The 23,672-nt window shown below is 39.3% G+C and overlaps 2 protein-coding genes across 4 annotated transcripts; both read left to right on the top strand.

Moving 5' to 3' along the window:
• The first annotated feature begins 580 nt into the window (after window positions 1-580).
• Window positions 581-3,724, top strand: LOC122047823 (guanylate kinase 2, chloroplastic/mitochondrial-like). 2 transcript variants are annotated; one of them, XM_042609320.1, is made up of 4 exons: window positions 581-932; window positions 1,095-1,229; window positions 2,541-2,732; window positions 3,085-3,724. In XM_042609320.1, the coding sequence occupies exons 1-4, from the start codon at window positions 708-710 to the stop codon at window positions 3,421-3,423; spliced, it is 891 nt and encodes a 296-aa protein (XP_042465254.1). In that variant the 5' UTR covers window positions 581-707; the 3' UTR covers window positions 3,424-3,724. The 2 variants fall into 2 exon arrangements, with proteins under 2 accessions (XP_042465254.1, XP_042465255.1); XM_042609321.1 differs by having other exon boundaries at window positions 582-932; window positions 1,098-1,229.
• Window positions 3,725-18,230: 14,506 nt separating this feature from the next.
• On the top strand, window positions 18,231-22,679 carry LOC122047824 (probable steroid-binding protein 3). 2 transcript variants are annotated; one of them, XM_042609325.1, is made up of 2 exons: window positions 18,231-18,688; window positions 22,299-22,679. In XM_042609325.1, exons 1-2 carry the CDS (start codon window positions 18,366-18,368, stop codon window positions 22,483-22,485), a joined length of 510 nt encoding a protein of 169 aa, XP_042465259.1. In that variant the 5' UTR covers window positions 18,231-18,365; the 3' UTR covers window positions 22,486-22,679. The 2 variants fall into 2 exon arrangements, with proteins under 2 accessions (XP_042465259.1, XP_042465256.1); XM_042609322.1 differs by lacking the exon at window positions 22,299-22,679 and adding an exon at window positions 20,513-20,877 and having other exon boundaries at window positions 18,270-18,688.
• Window positions 22,680-23,672: the final 993 nt, after the last annotated feature.

The following is a 23,672-nucleotide window of genomic DNA, read 5'->3' on the forward strand; positions in this document are numbered from 1 at the left end:
TGAGTGAATCACCTTTTTCCACAATCAAACCCTTTATTTTTTTTTACTCATACAGGTTGATGTAGTTGGTACATGCATGAGTGGTTGTTCTAATAGGTCTTAGGATCAATTTCTAACGACTGCAAAATGACTTGTTGCACATAGGTCGCGATCTTAGAACAAATGCATCTCATGATTTATCCCTTTTTAGAAAATATGGGGTAGTCTTAAAGGGATTGCTAAGAGTATTCACATCAATTTTCCTATTATTATATCTAAAATTTAGGATAAATAACTTACTTTATTAAATTTAGATAATCACTTTTTACTATACACTATATCAATTATCCTTGCGTAGAAAGAGAAATTAAAAAAAATATTATTTTATTTTTAGAATAGAAATTTTATTTTTTAAATTCAGAGAATTATTATTCATTCAATATAAATTGAGGGAATAAATAAGTTAGTTGATATAAAATTTTTTAACTATTTTATTTAAAATTTAGGATAAATTTTTAGATAGGGTAATTGATATATATAGATGGTCCAAGACTCCAAGTAACTTCAACTTTTGGCCTGTATGTTAATATTCAATTTTGTCAATTTTTTTAAAAGGTAAATCTTGCAGGTCACAGCAAAAGTTGCGAGTTCGAACGGACGAAGACGAACAGCGCTCGAGCCGAATACCGGCGCCTTTTTCTCTCACACGTCATCATCTTCTCTTCTCGATGCTTCTCCGAAGTCTCTTCTCGTCCCTCTCTCGATCTCAGCTCCGCTTCTCGCCCTCTCTCTTCCTTCCCCGCTCGATCGCCGGTCCTACCTCCCCATGGTTCCTCCCTTCTTGTCGGCACACGGTGCGCTTTGGATCCGTCCTCAGGGCCTCTTCTTCCGCCACCGGCGGCGACTCCCCGCGACCGCCCGACGTGCCTATTGTTCCTCCAACCGCTTCCAAGGTCCCGTTTTCATTTGTTTCTTTCATTCTCCCTCTAAATCATCATTTAGGGCATGGTTTTCATGCTTATATTCCTCTATATGATCCTCAGAAACTAGATCATAATCGACTGATTTGATTATGTGTTGGTTGAACTGATGAAATTGATAACCGAGCTTTGCAGCAGGCGGAAATGATAAATGGGATTGAAGCAGCGTTGGGTTCGACGTTCAGTTCAGATCCCTTATCTCCTCCTTCGAGTCCCCTAATCCTTGTTATCAGCGGACCAAGTGGTGTTGGCAAAGATGCAGTAATTAAGGTAATATGTCATATTTGCTGCATACGTCAAGGTTGTCCAACCTGACTTGAACATTCATAATTTGTGCCATGCCGACGTTTTCTAGATTAAAATGTTTCTTTCTCTGTGTGTCTGACAAAATCTACTGTTTTACTTGATTTATTGCACTCAACAGATATGTGGAATCTTAGAGGGTCGCTCATCTTGTTAGAGACTTATGAGGAAGATGTTTACTTTATGCAAACTCATTTGAGTAAGCAAAGAACATTTAACTCTTTTTGTTTGACCACTAGTTCTGAACCAGAAGGCTAAATTCTATATAATTCTATATAATGTTATCTTCATATTGGACAGCCTATTAAATTCTATATAATGCTGTTACTTGGGGCTAATTTTCCAAATAATGTTGCATGACCCAATGAAAACCTAAAAATATACCAAATGGTTAGGCACCTCAATGATCTATCATGTGAAGGATTTATCCTCCATATACACCTTAAAAAGAGCAGGCAATTTTCATTATCGTGTGACAATCATATAGTACCATTTTAGCAAGATGTTTACTTTATGCAATTTCATGATATATCTTGTTAGAGGAAGATGTTTTACCTTATGCAAACTTACTTGAGTGAGCAAAGAATATTTAACTTATTTTTGTTTGATCCCTAGTTCTGAACCAGAAGGCTAAATATGGAGTCGATTCTATTGTGGTGGCTCTTGCACTATTGTCATTTTGCTTAATCTTCATCGTGGGCAACCTATTAAGTTTGATACTCATAATGCTACTACTTAATGGGGGTAATTTTCATATAATGTTGCATCACCCAATAAAAACCTAAAAGTAGGACATTTGCGCCACAGACTTGTTATGAAAACCAAGTGGTTAGGCATCTTGATGATCTATCGTATAAGGGATTTATTACCTAAAAAAGAGAGGCAGTAGTTTTCATTACTGTGTGACAATCGTATAGTATCATTTGAGTCAATATTGCTGTCAAGATAAAATCAGTTTTTTCTTTGAGAAAACAAAATGCAATTAAAGATCAGTTAGTATCCTGAATCCAATTTATATTTTCTGTAAATTGAATTGATTTTTTTATTTTCAAAAAACTTTTATTTGATAATGTAACTTGTGTCATGTTGTCAAACTTTTGTCATGTTTTGTTAGTCTTGTATTCTTGTGTCTGCTATTTGTGTTATGGGTTGGGTATTGTCTGTTTGATTATCTGGTGATAGGAAGGAACTCTCCATCTTTCATCTGTAATAATTCTTTCTGTTAGGATTTTGTTTTCTTCGAAGCCTGCCTGATCATACTTACTATCGTCTTAATAGAGGCTACAAGAAGTTCGAGAGGGAATTCATTTTGTTGTCACAGCAACTAGCAGAGCACAACGTCCTGGTGAAGTTGATGGAAAGGATTATTTTTTTGTTACAAAAGAGAAGTTCTTATCGATGGTTCAAAGGAATGAGCTGTTAGAATATGCCCTGGTTTATGGTGACTATAAGGGAATTCCGAAGCAGCAGGTATCCACAAACATTTTGCTCTTATCGAATGTTAATTCACTTATCACGAACAATTACTTCAGTCATATAGAATTATTGTACTAATGTGCGATTTACTATAGATGATTAATGTTGGCAATCTTTCCTTGAAAGGAAAACAGAAACAGATCCTTATAATTTTAATTTTAGGAGGAATTATCTCTTTCATAAACATTATAAGGCTTTTCTTCTGCTATGATGCTTAGAGTTATCATTGTGCACATTTCCTTTTCTTATTTTCATCATTATTTCAGTGATTATTTCATGGCATATGTTAATGGAACAATATGATTTGTTTTTATCTTCTATGACATCTCAATAAATCTTCATCTAGATTCGAGAATACATGGCTAAAGGTTTTGACATTGTGTTGAGAGTGGACATACAAGGCGCTGCGACTCTGAGATCAATACTAGGAAAATCAGCAGTCTTCATCTTTCTGGTCGCAGAGAGTGAAGCTGCACTTGTGAACAGACTCGTTGCTCGTGATACAGAATCGCCCGAAATGCTCTTTGTAAGAATTGCCACAGCCAGAGAGGAGGTGAAGCACATGAAGAAATTCGACTATGTGGTCGTCAATGCAGAGGGGAAACTTGATGGTGCAGTTGAACTTGTAGAATCCATCATCGACGCAGAGAAGGCCAGAGTTTCGCAGCGAAAAGTCGAAATCTAGTCCAGTTCTTCAAGTGGTAAGCATTACCGTCTTTCCCTTGCATATTTGATTTTACTTTCTGTGCAATTCGACTACAAGTATCGTTTGCCGGTGTCAACTCTCAGAGTAACTTGCTCTTTTCTTTGAGTTCGAGCACACATAACTTATCAACCAAAACATCGTTATCCTTTTTCTTTTTTTTTTTACCTCAAATTTGTTTTTGGAACAAAAAGGGTGGAAATTTTGTTGTTATGATGCAATTATTTCCATTTTTCTGATCTGTTGTATCAATTGAGAAGCTAAAGTCATCATGTTGCTAGTAGAAAACAAGTATTATCAATTATCAACCAAACGGGCTCTAAAGGTCAGTATTTGCATGATCCTGGTTTACTATATTTCATTTTCTTTCATCACTAAGTTGGGCGTAACAATTTCACCGAATATCAAATAGGCTCTATTGGTAGCCTCACTTGTTAGATTCGAATTTTAAATGGAATGAATATGTGCTCCAAATTTATTGATAGACAAATCCAGAGAAACGTCGTCTATCTTCAAACATCTGGATTATATCTTACTATTTTATTAAAAAGATATATATCTTTTCCTAACTAAAATATTAATTTTAGTAAAGTCCAAAATAAAATTATGTTAATATCTTTTTTTTTTCACTTTAAAAATAATTTCAAGATTTATTAGTAATTTTCATAAACGCATCAATTAGGAATCTAGAATTCAAGACTCAGTTGGATGTATTGTTGAAAATTGTTCTCATTAATTAATTAATGATTTAAAGTTTGAGATTCATTAATTAATTAAGAATCTAGAGTTTGAGATTCAGTTGTAGTATATTTTTTAAATTTTTTTTCGTTAATCAATTAGAAATTTAGAATTCTTTTTAATCTCACATCTTATTATTGACAACTATGTGAGCAGAGAATTTTCTATAAATACCTTGATTTGGCGATGTTAGAAAGTAAATTTTTCTTAACTTTTTAGCTAAGATCACTATTGCATAGGTATAGTGTGCCTTTATCCAATTTATAGGCTATTTTTTTACTAAATTTAAATATAATATTTATTTTTATCAGTTTAATATATAATATAAAGAATTAAATTAATTTTTTATGATACACACGTAATCCGGGACGGAGATATGTATAACTTTGATAGGGCAGTTGCTCTATTTTAATTTTTTTGTAAGTAATTATAGAGGTGTATAAAATTATAAAATTATTAGAGTTTTACACCGCTACAAAAAATAAAAGTAGGGGCACTTCTTTACTTCTCAGATCACTCCTTGCATTACCTCATTTAGTATAAAGGATCTAGCTCATACAACATGTATACATAATCGCTAATATATGTAAACTTCTATTGATGCTTCTACGAGAGTGTTACGTTAAAGTATTCCAAAGAATAATAAAAGAACCAAAGTTTGAATTCTAATTATGAATATTAAGGTGTTTTTGAGTAGGTATAAGTTATGTTTTCGATTTATTTCGGATTAATCGGATAAAATCTGAATTTAGATTATAAATAAATAAATTTTATCAGTATTTTTATGAATTTGGAAAAGTTATGAATACCCTTATTAAGTCCAAAAAAAATTAGGACAAAAAATTAAAAAGCTTTTATCAGTTGTCAAATCATCATACGAGTGTTACAATTTTAATTAAAGTCGAATGTGTATTCCATTTAATACGGACTGTCTAAAATATTTTTATATTATTTGATTATTTGTTAGTAATTAGCTTTTTTAATTGTAGAATCTAGTTGTTAGTTTATACAATAATAATTTTGTATATTTTGACTATGCTTTTTCAAATGATAAATCCATTAAAATAATATTTTAGCTGGTAAAACAAATTATGGGAACTTTATGATATTTTTTATATTTTAAATAAATATTATTGATCATGTAAAAGCTAATGTGTAGATTGTACAACATGTAGAAATTAGTCATATATAGAAGTTAGTTGTTAGTGACTTTATATCATTTTAATTTTATTTCTTTTAGTGATAAATTAGTTAAAATGATATTTTAATGCGTAAAATAAAATATAGACTCTATGGTATTTGTTACATTTAAATCATGATCAAATGTAATCTATATGTGTGTGTTTTTTCGTAGCACTTAATTTGTAGCTTCTACTAGTTTTAGGAAAAGATTATAGAAGGGTAATTTGAGGCGTTCGTTTTGTTAAATTTTTAGAACTTACAATAATCCAATGTATGTAAATTATAAGGGGACTGATGAACTTTTTATAGTATCACCTACTCCAAAGGAAAAGAAATTTATGGTAGAAAATTATTCTAAGAAGAAATGAAGAAAAAAAGTGTATAATTTTATAAATAAAAAAGGTATATGCGTCATTTTTTTAGTACATGGTGTAATTTTGTGATTTAAAAAAGATATATGCATCATTTTTTTAGTACATGGTGTAATTTTATAAATGAAAAGGGATATATGTGTCATTTTTTTTTCATCCGTTCCATCCGATTTTGAGATGATCAATTTTGGCTCTAAAATCATCCGTTGATGGATTATGTTTCTTTTCCATCTGAAAATTTTAATAAGGTAAACGATGAAAACTTTTCCATTACGAAATTTTTTTCTTAATTTTGATTTCCGCTCTCCTAAGTAAACTGACTATAAAAGAAGCCTTGTCTATAAATGGTGTGTAGGGTTTATTTTCCCTATGTTCCATCTTTCTCTAACTTCCTGTTCTAGGAGTATATGGTAAAAAGACGATTAGGTCTTTTATTCTTTTTTGCATTTGTTATTTTGGCACAAGTTTTTTTGGTTCTTAAAAAGAAATAGTTTGAAAAGGTTCAATTATACGAAATGAATTTCTAGGTGTGGGGATTTATTAACATCAAGTTGGTAAAAGGTGTCAAATTTTTGTTGATCCATCCATATATATGGATCAACCAAAAATCTCCAAACTCTTTTTGTTGCTTTGTTTATATTTTTTTCCCATTTTGTGGGATGCTTAGAATTCATTCCTAATACTTATTGGTGCAGCGGAGACCGGTAAGAGGGGGGTGAATTGCTGAAAACAAAAACAAACTATACCCTACTCGGATTTCAACTCAGAATTTAAATCATCAATAAAATAACAACTAAATTAAGGAGACAGAAAAAGAAACAGAAACAGAATTTAACCTGGTTACAACCAAGGAGGTTGTTAATCTAGGGCGATGAAAAGCTCTACTAGCAGAATCTCCTTTACTGTAGGCGGAGAAGTCTTTTTACACTTAGAACGCTCACTTAGTTGCTAGGAATTGATTACAGATTGTGTTGGTGCAATATCCCTTAGGTCAAGGTTGACTGAGTTGACCAAGCTTGAGTCTTGGTCATAGTTTCGATGTTTGACAATACATGTAGACACATGGACAATGCAGGTGCAGTTGTTCATGTGGGGAGATTATGATCAGGGACTGATCAGTGTGATTGAAGAAGAGTCAAGTAGGTCAAGAGTGACCGGATACCTGACTAGGAAGTCCTAACTGGGATGTTAGGCAGAAGAAGGAAAGTCCTAGTCAGTGAAGCTAGGCGGATGGAAAACCCTAGTGAGTGAAGCTAGGTGAAAGTCCTGGTGAGTGAAGCCAGGCAGAAGAGAAGTTCTGGTGAGTGAAGCCAGGCAGAAGGAAAGCCCTAGTGAGTGAAGCTAGGCAGATTGAAAGTCCTAGTGAGTGAAGCTAGGCAGATGGAAAACCCTAGTGAGTGAAGCTAGGTGAAAGTCCTGGTGAGTGAAACCAGGCAGAAGAGAAGTCCTGGTGAGTGAAGCCAGGCAGAAGGAAAGCCCTAGTGAGTGAAGCTAGGCAGATTGGAAGTCCTAGTGAGTGAAGCTAGGTGAAAGCCCTGGTGAGTGAAGCCAGGCAAGGGCAAATCCAGATGGGGCATCTGGTGTTGGGAAGTCCAAGTAGGTCAAATGATTGACTGGATACTTAGCATGAGGAAATCCAATTGGGTCAAGGTTGACCAGACATCTGGTGGAAGTCCAAGTAGGTTAAGGGAGTGACCGGATACTTGGCACGAAGAGAAAAGTCCAAGTGGGTCAAAGGGATTGACCGGACACTTGGTGGGAAGTCCTAGCAAGTCAAAGGAGTGACCAGATGCTAGGCATGATGTACCAACAGGTCAAGGTTGACCGGATGTTGGTTTGAGAGACTTAGGACTTGGTTTTGGGCAAAAACCAAGAGCTGGATCGATCAGTGGATCGATCCAGGCTTTTCTCAGCGAACAGAGAGCCTCTGGATCGATCAGTGGATCGATCCAGAGGTCCCAATCGATCAGTGGATCGATTGGGACGCTGCTGCTTCACACGATAAGCGCTGGATTGATCCATGGATCGATCCAGATGTTTTTCCAGAGCACAGAGGCGCTCTGGATCGATCCATGGATCGATCCAAAGCCTCCCCGATCGATTGGGAGCAATCCAATCGATCGGGATCCGACCGTTGGCGTCGATAAAGGCCACAGGCGTTCATTTCCTTCGGCATCTCTTCATCGATTCAACTCAGATCTTCACCAGCTCCTCCACAGCTTTTCTCAAGATCTAGATCACCAATTCTTGAAGATTCTTGGAGGCTCTTCCAAGTCAAGAGGCGGATCAAAGCAAAAAGAAGAAACTAGGGTTAGAGTTTTTGCACTCATTGTAAGCTTGTAAGCTTGTATTTCATTACCTTTCACTTTCTTCTTGTATTGAGTCTTGTAGGGCTTCTCCGCCCTTGGTAGTTACCATAAATGAGAGTTTTATTAGTGGAGGGTGTGTGTGTAGGTGTGGATCCTTGGATTAGTCACCTCTTGTGAGGTGGATATCAAGTAAACCAACCGTGTTAGCGTTGTATGTGGTTTCTTTGTATTTCCGCTGCCATCTCTTGAAGAAACAAGCAACGAAGCGCAACCAAACGAGACGAGCAAACGCGACGAGCTATTCACCCCCCCTAGCTACTTTTCGGTCCTAACAAGTGGTATCAGAGCGAGGTCGCTCTTCACCGGAATCATCGCTGGAAGGGGCAAACAAAACAAGCAAAGCTAGAGGGTGAAGAAGTTGAAGCAAATTCATCAAAAGTCAAAGATTTCAAGAAGCTCAACTTCAAGATGCAATTCCAAGATGGACTTGGATTTGACACAAGGGTGGCTCCACCGTACACATCCACAAGCTTCGATTCTTGGAAATCAAGAATTGAAAATTTTCTTATGATGGAGATAGAGCAATGGTTTGCTCTAATGGAAGGATTCAAAGCTCCAACAAACTCCAAGGGCAAGCTTCTCAAGAAAAACAAATGGAGCTCGGAGCAAGTCCAAAGGTGCGAGGCCAATGACAAAGTGACCAAGCTTTTGGTCAATTTATTGCCGAGCACCATCCTTTGCAAAATTGGAGAATTTGAAGATGCAAAGGAATTATGGAGCAAATTGGCCAAGCTTCATGAAGAGATCCCCTCCACTGTACAAGAGCAAGAAGTATCCAGAGAGGGTGACTCTTTGAAGTAAGACCAAGAGGAGGACTCCGAGGTTGTGAGATGCTCAACCTCCGAAGAAGAAATCCAAGAAGAAGCTTCATCCTCAAGGGAATGCATCGAAGGGAACAAGGAGGGAGCATACTCCTTGTTTTATATTCAAGATGATGAAGCCTCCACCTCTAGGATTGAGGGGGAGCAATCCTTGGTGACGCCGGATCAAGAAGAAGGAGAAGCCTCTACATCCGGGTCAAGAGATGAAGAGGAGAAAGAAGATTCTACCTCCACAAGTCAAGAAAAATCAAATGGAGGAGAATCAAGGTCCGATCAAGAGGAAGCTTCTACCTCCGGATCCAAAGGAAAAGATGTCACCCCTACAAGCAAAGGTATAAATATTTCAATTAATAATAAAAATCATATTATATGCTTTGAATATAGGGAACATGGGCATTACAAAAGTAAGTGCCCTAAATTGGCCAAGAAGAAGGGCCAAGTGGCACAAAAGAGCAAGGAGAAGCCCAAGGAGACCATCCCCGGAACAAAGAAGAGCAAGGAGCACATTGTGTGCTTCTTGTGCAATCAAAAGGGGCATTACCGAAGTCAATGCCCTAAAGGGAAGAAGGTGGTCAAGGCTCATGGAAGAAGCTCAAGTCAAGGGGGAGCCTCCAAGGTAAAAAGAAAGGTAACTTTCATTGAGCCTACCCCTTTAAATTATGGTAAACAGCATGATAGTTCTAACTTATATCATTTTAATGCTATTTACCATGAAAATAGGAAGCATGATAGCGTTAAGAAAAAACATATAGCTTTTCATGCTAAAACCACTACACCTAGGGCTAGGAATGTAGGTAAAAATCTAGGCAATCACACCAAGGACCATAGTTATAAGTCTAGAAACAAAAATGCTCATGGGTGTAATGAAAAATCAAAATCTAAGGATTTAATGATAGAAAATCAAGTCTTGAGGTCAAGGCTTGATAAAATGGAAAAGACCCTAAAAAGGATGGAAAATATCCTAAAAGGGCAAAATGAGCATAGTCTAGGTCTAGGAGCACAAAGGTCATCTAATGGCCATAGAAGTTTGGGATACAAACCCAAGGCTAAGAAGGATGTGCCATCTTATCATAGGGTTCTATATAGTTATGGAACCAACCCTAGGTCTAGTGGTCAAGTCAAAAATACTAGGAAGGTTATTCCTAAGAGTATTTTTGCAATAAATGTGACTAAGACTTCTAAGAAGTCTAAGAAAGTCACTAACAAGGTCACAAGGGAAGCAATCCCTAGGGTTGACCTAGAAAATGTGACCAAGGCTTCTAAGAAGCCCAACAAGGTCACTAAGAAGGTATCTAGGGAAGTTATCCCTAGTGAGTACCTAGAGCATCCAAGGAGCACCAATAGGTGTTGGGTTCCTAGGAGCATCTTCTCTACCCCATAGATGGGTTAGAGAGTGTCAACTCCGATTAGAAGGGTAGTTTAACCCAACTTTGAGGAAATTGACACTCAAGGAGCATTTTCAAGATTTTTGTTAACCTTTGAAAATGAAATGGAATTATTATTTACTCCTTGAAAGAGTAAAATGTGTCTAATGGTGGAAAAATTAATTTTATCTTAAAATGGCATAAATTGGGAAAACCTAGAGAAATACTAAGTTGGGATTTTGGTATTCTCTTAGAAATTTAACGCAATCCGGGCCTTGATTTATGTGATTACTCTTGAGGAAAAATGGAATATGCCAACATTTGAGAATATGCTTAATTTTTAAGTGGCATAAACAAATCAAGAGAAATAGAAATGTCAATTTATGTTTTGGCATTTCTTTGAAGCATTTAGGGCAATCTAGGTTTAACGTTTTAAGTTAAAACAAGTGGTATATTTTGAGTTAGCTAAGTAGTTAAGGATACTTAGAAAGGTAATCTAGGTATATTTTATTTATGCTAAACCTTGCCATGATTGTTTGCCCATTATATGCCATGACATCATGTTTTATTTTTTTTTTCATGTTTTATTATGAAAAATTCAAAAATACCATGTCATAACATTCATACATCATGTAGTTATAGGATATTTTCTTTTGAAAATTATTTCCTTTTGATGTATGCCATAACATAATCATGCATTAAGTTTAATTCCTTGTAATTAAGGACAAATGGCATTTAACAACACTTATTAACAAGTGACATCCTAGGTGGATGTCTAATATCTCTAAAATGCCTAGATAGATATGCATGATCCCTAGAATAGGGCAAAATCAAAATCTCACATCTCACAAGGACTATAAGGTGACTTGTATGTGTTTTAGTGCACATTAGATACAAGTGAGATGTTAGGATGATGAATAAAACTCATGATGTTGATTTAGTGCATTCCTTTGAGTTTTAGGTTCATCAAAACACATAGTTATGTGTTTTCCCATCATTGGGAAAGCTAATGTACAAGTCATGTGCATTAAGCCCAAGGAATGTGATGGGATATTGGTTTTGAAAATTATTTTAAAAGGCTTTTGGAAAACCTTGGTGAAGGCTATCTTTTGATAGTAATCACCATTGAATAGTTAGACACAAACTTGAAGAAAACGCTAAAGTTTTAGCAAGTTTTCAAACTTGTGTCAATCTTTGAAAAATATGATGTATTTTCATGTAAAACTATTTTTCCATGATAAAGAGTATGCCCTAAATAATGTCTACACGAAATTTCATGATTTTTTAATTTTTGTAGAATTTTCTAGGGGTTTCTGAAGTTGGCTGAATTTGAAATTCAGCAACTATCAGAGCTCCGATCGATCCATGGATCGATTGGAGATCTGGATCGATCAGTGGATCGATTCAGAAGGTAATTCTCGTGAGTAGAAGCTCGCTGGATCGATCAGCCGATCGATCCACAAGTCCTGAATCGATCAGTGGATCGATTCAGAAAGGTTCAATCGATTGGAACCCAACTCCAATCGATCCAAGGTGCTGATTTTGGCTGGGAAGGCCTGATTTCAGCATTTTGAACCTATTTTAGTCTACATAATCATTCCAAACCCCTCAAAATACATTTGTATACATAAAAAGGGAATTTTCATGTTGAAAACAAGGATGGATTGGTTAAGGAAGACTATAGTGAAGTTTAGGTTGAGGTGTGTTTCAAATTTTGAATATTTGAACCTCAAAACTTCTAAAATTGGGTTTCCTAAAGTTTTAGGGATTCCAAGTCATTGTTGGTGCAATGACAGAAGTTACCACCATGTCTTTAGGGGGAGGGACTCTTTAAAGATATGAAAATTATTTTTCATAAACCTTGGAAGGTGGTTAACCTTCTGTTAAGAACATGCTCTAGGTTGAGCGTTTGAACTTTAATGGGGAGTTGATATCCTCATTATTTCAAGTGATATTTCAAGTGATTGAAAAATGCTCAAGGTTGGGCATTTGTCTACATTGAGGGAAAATGAAGGGTATGGGACCTTCATTATCGTGTTGATCACAACGAGTGATGTTGTGAACAATGATGAGCAACTCTTCAGGGAGAGAGTTTTCAACAATGGTTTTGTTGAAGCGTGCCCAAAATTGAGGCATGGGTTGATGTGTGCTCAAAGATGAGTTGATGTGTGCCAATAGGGGGAGAATGTGTGGTTTAAGTTAGACCTTCATTATCTATGGGGGAGGTCATAGGGGGAGAATGAAGGGAACCAACATTCATACTTTTGACATGAATGGAGTTAAGGCTATGGGATTAGCTTAACTCAGAATGGTCCAAACTTAAAGGTATTGTCAAACATCAAAAAGGGGGAGATTGTTGGTGCAATATCCCTTAGGTCAAGGTTGACTGAGTTGACCAAGCTTGAGTCTTGGTTATAGTTTCGATGTTTGACAATACATGTAGACACATGGGCAATGCAGGTGCAGTTGTTCATGTGGGGAGATTCTGATCAGGGACTGATCAGTGTGATTGAAGAAGAGTCAAGTAGGTCAAAAGTGACCGGATACCTGACTAGGAAGTCCTAACTGGGATGTTAGGTAGAAGAAGGAAAGTCCTAGTGAGTGAAGCTAGGCAGATGGAAAACCCTAGTGAGTGAAGCTAGGTGAAAGTCCTGGTGAGTGAAGCCAGGCAGAAGAGAAGTTCTGGTAAGTGAAACCAGGCAGAAGGAAAGCCCTAGTGAGTGAAGCTAGGCAGATTGAAAGTCCTAGTGAGTGAAGCTAGGCAGATGGAAAACCCTAGTGAGTGAAGCTAGGTGAAAGTCCTGGTGAGTGAAGCCAGGCAGAAAAGAAGTCCTGGTGAGTGAAGCCAGGCAGAAGGAAAGCCCTAGTGAGTGAAGCTAGGCAGATTGGAAGTCCTAGTGAGTGAAGCTAGGCAGATTGGAAGTCCTAGTGAGTGAAGCTAGGTGAAAGCCCTGGTGAGTGAAGCCAGGCAAGGGCAAATCCAGATGGGACATCTGGTGTTGGGAAGTCCAAGTAGGTCAAAGGATTGACTGGATACTTGGCATGAGGAAATCCAGTTGGGTCAAGGTTGACCAGACATCTGGTGGAAGTCCAAGTAGGTCAAGGGAGTGACCGGATACTTGGCACGAAGAGAAAAGTCCAAGTGGGTCAAAGGGATTGACCGGACACTTGGTGGGAAGTCCTAGCAAGTCAAAGGAGTGACCAGATGCTAGGCATGATGTACCAACAGGTCAAGGTTGACCGGATGTTGGTTTGAGAGGCTTAGGACTTGGTTTTGGGCAAAAACCAAGAACTGGATCGATCAGTGGATCGATCCAGGAGCTGGATCGATCAGTGGATCAATCCAGACTTTTCTCAGCGAATAGAGAGCCTCTGGATCGATCAGTGGATCGATCCAGAGGTCCCAATCGATCAGTGGATCGATTGGGACGCTGCTGCTTCGCACGATAAGCGCTGGATCGATCCATGGATCGATCCAGACGTTTTTCCATAGCACAGAGGCGCTCTGGATCGATCCATGGATCGATCCAAAGCCTCCCCGATCGATTGGGAGCAATCCAATCGATCGGGATCCGACCGTTGGCGTCGATAAAGGCCGCAGGCGTTCATTTCCTTCGGCATCTCTTCACCGATTCAACTCAGATCTTCACCAGCTCCTCCACAGCTTTTCTCAAGCTCTAGATCGCCAGTTCTTGAAGATTCTTGGAGGCTCTTCCAAGTCAAAAGGCAGATCAAAGTAAGAAGAAGAAACTAGGGTTAGGGTTTTTGCACTCATTGTAAGCTTGTATTTCATTACCTTTCCCTTTCTTCTTGTATTGAGTCTTGTAGGGCTTCTCCGCCCTTGGTAGTTACCATAAAGGAGAGTTTTATTAGTGGAGGGTGTGTGTAGGTGTGGATCCTTGGATTAGTCACCTCTTGTGAGGTGGATACCAAGTAAACCAACCGTGTTAGCGTTGTATGTTGTTTCTTTGTATTTCCGCTGCCATCTCTTGAAGAAACAAGCAACGAAGCGCAACCAAACGAGACGAGCAAACGCGACGAGCTATTCCCCCCCCCCCCCCCCCTCTAGCTACTTTTCGGTCCTAACAGATTGATTGCTTGAGTTGTTGAATTCCTAGCTCCAGGGGCCTTTATATAGCTCCTGGAAAGTCTATCCCGAGGGTCCAAGGCGCCTTCAACAAGGTTCAAGTCGCCTCCAGCTCGGTCAGCGGATAAAACTTTATCCGCAATGCAAACGGTCAAATCTGACCTATTGAAGGCGCCTTCAACAGGGTTGAAGGCGCCTTCATGATGGAGGCGCCTCCAAGCCTGCTGGAGGCGCCTCCAACCGTTCTTTTGGGTGATTACGGCCAACTGGAATAGGGCTCACCCGAACCCAATTCCCGGCCTTCTCCTCGAGCAGCCTTCCATCCCGGCTTAACGTCCCTCGAACGCCGCGCACGCTCTTCACGCCCACCGGAGTACTCTTCCGCGGCTCTCTCGTCCTTCGGATGCACTGAGCCCGTCGGCTCCCTTCCCGTGCCGTCCTTCTCGCTAGCTGCGTCTTCCGCTCGACTTCCTGTGTTCCTAAGCTCCTGCACACTCAGACACAGGGATCAAACACAGCAGGACCTAACCAACTTGGTTGATCACATCAAAACTACCACGGGGTCCAACAATCTCCCCCTTTTTGATGTGCATCAACCCAAGTTTAAGTTAGGGTTAAAATAGACATAAAAGTAATTTTAAAGAAAAATTACTAAACTAACAAGTTAAACATAATTTTTGTAATTAGTAAAATTACAACACCTTTTATAAAAATAATAACAGAAATTTTAAAATTTTCTAACTCCCCCTAAACATTTATAAAAATAAGAAATTTTAAACCCTAAATTTTTCTAACTCCCCCTAAACTTGTACTTTACTCTCCCCCTTTGATCACAGCAAAAATGGGGTCTTAAGAATTTTCAATTAAGATTGAAGTTTTTTGAAAATTTTTCAAGTTAAAAATGAATTTTTGAAAAAATTACTAAATTAAAGTCAATTTTTAAAAAAAATCCTAAGTAAATGTTTTAATGTTCAAAAAAAAAAAATTTCTAAGTCAAGTGAATGATTTTTTAGAATTTTCCAGAAGAAAATTTCTAACCCAAAAAAAATTAAGTTAGAATTTTTAAAAAAGTTTCTAAGGAATTTTTGTTTATTTTAACGAACATTTGATAAACTTTCAAAGCATTATTTAATTCTTGTTTAATGCTTTTTCAGAAAGTTAATTAAACATCTTCTTTTAATATTTTAGCTTCCAGGTCGTGGCGAGGCACTAGGCCTTCTTGGTTATTGGAGCAACAACCACTTCCTTAGACAAAGCTTCCATAAAGAATTTCAATGTTTAATTTTCTCACTTTAAGCTTTTAATTTTTGAAAAAAAATTAATTAAGCACAGATTTTGGAACCCAATAGAGGTTCCTTCCTACAGGATTATTCAAAAATCTAGGGGGTATATAGTTTCTTGGTATTTTCCTAAGTTGACCTTGATGCTTCCTTATATACCAATTTAATTTACCATAAATTCTTAATTTTGAATTTGGAAATTGATTTAAGCATGCATAAGTTTTCAATTTCTAATTTTAAATTTTCATTTTCTGATTTCAAATTTTCATTTTCTTTTTCTAATTTATCTAATTCTCTAGAAAGAGCTTTAATAAATCTAAAAGATTGATTCGGGGTTAGATTGCGTACCTTACTTACCTGATCTGGTGACGCTCCCCCTTCACTACAGTTTTCTTCTGACGTTCCTCCCCCTTCGTCGATGCTCATCTCTGAGCTGGACGTTTCTTCTAGCTGATGGTTGGCCATCAGTGCTAGTCCCGAAAATTCTTCGACTTCCGATTCGGAGGATGACGAATCATCCCACGTGGCCTTTAGGTTCTTATGTTTGGAGGGTTCTGGCTTCTTGTACTTTACCCTTTCTTTCTCCTTTCTCTTTAGCTTTGGGCAGTCATCTTTGATGTGCCCCTCTTCGTTGCAGTTGTAGCAACGAACCGTCCTCTTCTTTCGATGATGCCTCTGCGATTTAAATTTGTTAGTACTAAAAAACTTATTGAAGCGTCTTACCAGTAGTGCCACTTCGGATTCGTCGACTGAGGCTTCGGAGTCAGAACTGTTCATCTTTGCCTTTAAGGCAATGTTCTGACTTGTCTTCTCTGCTCCGTTGGGTTCTGAAACTCGAGATTCGTGAAGTTCAAAAGTGGAAAATAATTGTTCTAAAGTACTTACCTCGAAGTCCTTAGAGATGTAATACGCATCTACTAAGGAGGCCCACTCTAGAGTTCTCGGGAAGACATTGAGCGCGTATCGGATGGAATCTCGATTGGTTACCTCTTCTCCAAGGTTCGTTAGTTGCGTTATTAGCTCCTTGATTCTCGCTTGGAGTTGCGCTACCTTCTCGCCTTGGTTCATCCGGAGGTTCGTTAACTGGTTCCGGAGGATATCGCGCTTCGCTAGCTTCGCTTCGGAAGTGCCTTCGTGAAGCTCCAGGAATTTTTCCCAGAGATCTTTCGCGGAGTCGTAGCTTTCGATCCGATTTACCTCCTGCGGCGGTAGAACGGTGAGTAGGTGGAACTCAGCCTTTCCGTTAGCGACGAAGTCTGCTTGCTCCTTTTTCATCCAGGTATTTTCCTCCTTGTCTTTCGGAACTGCATAGCCATATTTCATTATTAAAATAATGTCAAATTCGGTTTTAAAAAATACCTCCATTTTGCGCTTCCATGTGGCGAAGTCTCCGTCGAATTTCGGGGGATGGATGTTCGCTCCGGCCATCGTCTTGATCGTAGTGCTTCAGTTGGCGGTTAGTCCTTCTGAGGCGATCAGGCTCTGATACCACTTGTTGGTGCAGCGGAGACCGACAAGAGGGAGGTGAATTGCTGAAACAAAAGCAAACTATACCCTCCTCGGATTTCAACTCAGAATTTAAATCATCAATAAAATAACAACTAAATTAAGGAGACAGAAAAAGAAACAGAATTTAACCTGGTTACAACCAAGGAGGTTGTTAATCCAGGGCGATGAAAAGCTCTACTAGCAGAATCTCCTTTACTGTAGGCGGAGAAGCCTTTTTACACTTAGAACGCTCACTTAGTTGCTAGGAATTGATTACAGATTGATTGCTTGAGTTGTTGTTGAATTCCTAGCTCCAGGGGCCTTTATATAGCTCCTGGAAAGTCTATCCCGATGGTCCAAGGCGCCTCCAACAAGGTTCAAGGCGCCTCCAGTTCGGTCAACGGATAAAACTTTATCCGCAATGCAAACGGTCAAATCTGACCTGTTGAAGGCGCCTTCAACAGGATTGAAGGCGCCTTCATGATGGAGGCGCCTCCAAGCCTGCTGGAGGCGCCTCAAAGCTGGCAGCTTCATTTTTCAGCTTGGTTTCTTCAGCTTCTGATGCTCCGTTCTTTTGGGTGATTACGGCCAACCGGAATAGGGCTCACCCGAACCCAATTCTCGGCCTTCTCTTCGAGCAGCCTTCCGTCTTGGCTTAACATCCCTCGAACGCCGCGCACGCTCTTCACGCCCACTGGAGTACTCTTCCGCAGCTCTCTCGTCCTTCGGACGCACCGAGCCCGTCGGCTCCCTTCCCGTGCCGTCCTTCTCGCTAGCTGCGTCTTCCGCTCGACTTCCTGTGTTCCTAAGCTCCTGCACACTCAGACACAGGGATCAAACACAGCAGGACCTAACTAACTTGGTTGATCACATCAAAACTATCACGGGGTCCAACAATACTTTCGTTAATTCATCCCTAAATCAATATTAAAAAATAAATTATAAATAATTACTAACAATTAATATAGATAATAAAATACGAAGGGAGATATAAATTTTGATCCTGACATTATGTGGCGAGTGTTTAATTGTCGCCGAGAGATATCTACCATTCGATTTTCAGGAAAGGGCGATGAGCTGGTAATTTTTTTTCTCTCTCTTCCTTCCCGCTTACAAAATCTCACACCCTTGACCTTTCCATCCATCTCCTGGGCTCAACTCCCACGCCTCACCTACTCCCACTTCGAGTCGCGTCGCGCCTCGTCTTCGGTTCTCTCTTTCGCCATGGCGTTCTTCTCGTCGCTGGCGGCGGCGATCGACTCCTACACGGGCCTGTCCCCCGCCGCCTTCTTCACCATCGTCGCCCTCATGGTCGGCGCTTACCGCCTCGTCTCCGCCTTCTTCGTCTACCCTGACGAAGAATCCGCCGCCAAGAGATCTCTCGCCCCGCAGATGCCTCCGCCGCCGGAGGCGTTCTCGCCGCCGCCCCAACCTGTCCAACTGGGGGACATCACCTTGGAGGACCTGAAGGCGTACGACGGATCCGACCCCAACAAACCCCTCTTGGTGGCGATCAAGGGTCAGGTTTACGACGTCTCTATTGGAAGGTACCCTGTTTCTTAAGATGAACTCCTTTTTTCCCCTTTCGATTTGCTTGTCGAAACTCTAGCTCTATATTTCTCGACAACGATAGGAAGGCAACAATTTGGCATATACAGAAATTAATCAATCATTTCCTTATCCTTTTTGTTTGCCTCTGTTAGTTATCTAGTGAAGTTGGTGCTTGCTCTGTGGATCTAGCAGTTATACTCCTCAATACTGAGACAGAATGGCTAAATGAAGTAAGATGATGACATTTTAGCATGATCCAAGTCAATGCTCTTGGAACTTGGGAGTTTTTATGCATCAAGGGAACTCTTTGTATACTCGCACCTACACTTGCAGGTGTTGTGGTAATTTTACAGTAGATTATGGTTGGTAATTTGACCTTGATAACAAACCTGGTTTGAGGTAGTTAAGCACTTAAGCAGGGTGGAATCACACTTGTTGGGATCAAGTCTAGTGGCATCTACCTGAGTTGAGTCCAGTTCAGTTGAAATGGGTGAGTGAGGGTATTGGATTCGTCAGTTCTTTCCAATTGTTTGTGGTTCGATCGAGTTATCTTAGGGGTTGAAGGCTTGGATGAGACTAGGAATTGAGGTGTAAAATGGAGCTTAGGCTAGACGAATTAGTTAATGGGTTGAGATGGAGTTAAATGAGGTTAAGGTTTAAGATGTTCCAAAATGAGATAGAGAGTGTCCAAGCTATATAATTGTTTGCTGCCATGCATAAGGTTCATTATGTGTCAAATGGTTGGAGTCTTTTGCCTTTTATAGGTCCTTGGAGTGACTGCCTGCCCAATGAGTTTCTCACTTCTGAGTTTCACATGGTCAGCAACAGATCCAACTACTTTCAATTGCTTCAATTCTTTTTCACTCGAATACATGCTGCCTCAAGTTGGCCAAGTCGATTCTTCAGACGTGTCTTTCATCCAATGATCACTTTTACTAGTTTTTGTTTTTTTTAAACTTAAAATGATATCTACAATACCTAATAGAGAGAGTTCTTATATTTGTATACCATCTATTGTAAACTTTAGACTGATGTATATTTGTTTATAATTGATCTTCGTCACATGAATTTCAAGTATGTGATAAACCTTTACATGCTAAACAATTTTTCTCTGTGAAATGCCAGATTAGTCCAATCCAAAAAGAGTCATATGTAAAGATATAACTGCATACCATAGTATAATTAGTCTGATTTAGAGAATCTGTTATGTTGCGAGGCGGTACGCACAAGTTTTTAGCATAGTATGAGCATCTCTGGTATTTATTCACTTGTTCCATCTGTTATTCTTTAGTTCTACAATGAATTTCTCTTCGAACCTAAGCAGTCAATTATGATAGCCGTCTTTAAAGGTTCATTCTATCTATAAGCAATGATTCAATTATCTCTTTGCCGCTTGCTTACTATACACAACTCACTGAGGCAACCTCTTGGTGAATTGAAGCCCAACCTTTCATATAGAGATTTATTCCTTTTATGTCCTCTTTTTTGAAGTTGCAAAGTTGTTCGGTTGATCTGATTACCAAAAATATGCTGTTCTGTGAATTTCTCTTTTTATTTTTATTTTGGCCTACGGTGTTTCATCAAGAGATAATAACTCTTTTTCTAACAAACACATGTTTGGTAGACCATAGATATTGCAATTATTTGAATTAATGTTTTCTAGATTGAGTATATCAAGTTTTCTAGGGCTGAATCCCTTCCTACATCTTTCATTGAAGAGCCAAGTATCCAAACAATGCACTAAAAACTTTTATAGAATCCATCAATCAGGTTTCCATTGTAGTGTTCAACTATTTATACTTCGTTTTCTCTTCCTTAAGGTTGTTTTATGGTCCTGGTGGACCTTATGCTTTCTTTGCCGGAAGGGAAACAAGCCGAGCCCTGGCCCTTATGTCTTTCGACCCTCGCGATCTCAATAGCGACCTGAGTGATCTTAGTGAAGCTGAGCTAGAAGTCCTGCATGACTGGGAGGAGAAGTTCAAGGAGAAATATGTGAAAGTTGGAAACGTTGTTGCTGGAAACTCTAAAGACGAAGATGAAAGCAGCAAGGAAATAAAAAAGGATGAGGACTGAATATCTTAAATGTAAATGAAATTTGCAAGCATGAAGAGAAATGGAGCTTTTGCAGACAGAAAACCTGGGAAAGATCTAAATTTTAATATAATCTTTTATCTATTTTCATTTTGATGATTTTCTTCTTTAATAGTTAAATGGCCACTGTAATCTTATGGCTAGTAGCAACCACTAGATTGCGATAACCTAACCGTGAGGTCATAAGCAAGCCACTCTGCTAGTGTAGCTGCTCAATGGATCCAACAATCTTCTGAGTTAACTTTCATCCTCTTGGGCAAACCTCTGTCGGAAAGCTGCATTCCAGGACCAAATTCACCACCGCTGCTCCTGTTTTTCATTGCTAGCAATGCCATTAAAATCACCCACAGGCATTCACGACATCAGAGATGTTAGAACAATCAGTAATGGCACAGTGCAGAAAAGCTCGTTCGACTCTGTCAACCGCGACTTCGCGAACTCTTGGTTCAAGAATGATAACAATTTCTACTTTGTATCTGTTAACCAGCTCTTTTGGATCGTTCACTTCAAGCCTTTACGATTCGAGAATAGCATGATCGTAAGTAAATAGACGATGAGAGTGCTGCCGACCCATCCTTCCCGGCTCCAATCGCTAACTTTCATCTCCATTGCCTGGTGATCGATGCAGTATATTCGATAGGAAGCTTCTTCTTTGACATCACTAAGATCCTCCTCTTCCTCTACACCATAGTCACGGCGGTCATATTTGTTGGTGCAATTGACCTCTAGGGTTTCGATGTTTGATATGATCAAGGATTGACCCAAACAGGACTTGATGTTTGGGAGAGAGAAGTCTAGTCTTTAGGCAAAGTGGAAGTCCCGATGAGTGAAGTGGGGTCCTAGTGAGTGAAGCTAGGTGGTGGAAGTCCCGATGAGTGAAGCGGGGTCCTAGTGAATGAAGTTAGGTGGTGGAAGTCCCGGTGAGTGAAGTCGGACCCTAGTGAGTGAAGCTAGGTGGTGGAAGTGGTGGTGGAAGTCCCGGTGAGTGAAGCCAGATCCTAATGAGTGAAGCTAGGAGGAGGAAGTCCTGGTGAGTGAAGACAGACCCTAGTGAGTGAAGCTAGGTGGAGAAAGTCCTGGTGAGTGAAGCCAGACAATGGAAGTACTAGTGAGTGAAGCTAGACAACCCTAGGATGTAACCCTAGGTTATACTTTAATTTTGTTAATACTGTGCTAACTCAGTGTTGCAGGGAAGCTCAGCTAGGTCGGCGGGCTGACCAGGTAGCTGACACGAAGTCCAGACGGGTCGAAGGGCTGATCGGACGTCTGGCAGATAAATGAAGGTAAGTCACTGGAGGAGAGTGACTGTGAGAACGCGTTCCCAGTAAGGGAACATTAGGCGTCGATCCGACTTAGACCCATTTCGGATCTCTAAGTCGAGATCGTGACTAGATTTCGGTCTCGAGGAGACGAAATCTAGCTAATACTCTGCTGCTTAATGTTGAATTGTGCTAACACTTTGTTTTGCAGGATTATATTATTTGCATTTTGCCTCAGACTAACTCTTTTGTGCAGGAGAAGGGATTTCTGGAAAAGAGTGGTCCGGGCGCTCGGAGGTCCGAGCGCTCGAGAGGGACCCAGGCTCCCGGAATGCAAAATATATCCGCAACGTCATTTCGCCACGTGGAGCATCCTGGTTGGGTCGGCTACGTCATATTCAGGGCGCCCTGGAAGTTCCAAGCGCCCTAAACCTCCTATATAAGGAGGGTAAAGGCTGAAGCTCAAGATAACAACAAAACAACTCACGATCTGCTCTTCTGCGCTCCTGCGACGCTGCTAAAGCTCTCCGATAAATTGTTAGTTTGTTTGTAATTTGTTTATTGTCGGTTCTTTCATTCTCTAATAATTCTTGTTTTGTAATCTACATTTCGAATTATTAGTGATTGTCCATTGAAAGCACCCTTGTGTACGGAGCTTGGAGTAGGAGACGACACAGACTCCGAACCAAGTAAAAAATTACTTGTGTCATTTCCTTTTCGCTTTACTTATTCCGCTGCGTATTCTCAATAATTTTTTTTAATCGATATTCCCCCCCCCCCCCCCCCTATCGAACGTCTACGATCCAACAATATCTTGTTCCCATCAGGGCCCCTCGATCAACTTCCTCTTTGATTTTTCCTCCATGTTCCCCAGCACCTCTTTCTGTCATTTCTTCTTTGAACATTTCCGATCTTCATCACCACTCAACACAAATCTTACCTATATGAGCATTAACCTAACCACAAAAAGCTATAAATCCACGAGTTTAAACCTCACTGATGAGATAATCTTACGAAAATTTTGAACTCATCCATTAGTAACTAAACATTTTTGATAATTTTATTAGTTGAAATAGCAAAATAAAGCTTGTGAACTTGCGCATAATTCACCCTTCACATGCTGGTGAGTTGGCCATTAAGAACAAAGAAACTTCAAGATAGGAAGTCTAACAAGTGATTGATCATAAGAACATGAAGTACACTAAAGGATTAATGTTTTCGAAGATATTTGTTGCAGTTTTATGATCTATTCTTGACACCGTCGTAGATTTCCATTTTCCACAATTGTGATCCGATCGAACTGCTCCTATGAATATCACAAAACCCCTTTTTATAATTACCAGAAGATATACAGAAGAGGGAACACTAATAAGTAGCCTTCCAATCCACAAAAGTTAAATACACTAAGACAAATTTTCATTTTGTGCCTCATAGTTTATTTTTTTTTTCATTTTACCTACCTGTAATAGTGAGTAGAGGATATATTGGCATATTACTTGGGTAGACATGTGATGGTAAAATACTTCTAACACTTAAACAAAAATTTTACAAAACGATGATTAAATCTGCTATGTTATATGGAGGCAAGTGTTGGACTATGACTCGGGCATATGAATAGAAGATAAGAGTT

Source organism: Zingiber officinale, chromosome 2B, assembly GCF_018446385.1.
Source record: "Zingiber officinale cultivar Zhangliang chromosome 2B, Zo_v1.1, whole genome shotgun sequence".
Classification (NCBI taxonomy): domain Eukaryota; kingdom Viridiplantae; phylum Streptophyta; class Magnoliopsida; order Zingiberales; family Zingiberaceae; genus Zingiber; species Zingiber officinale.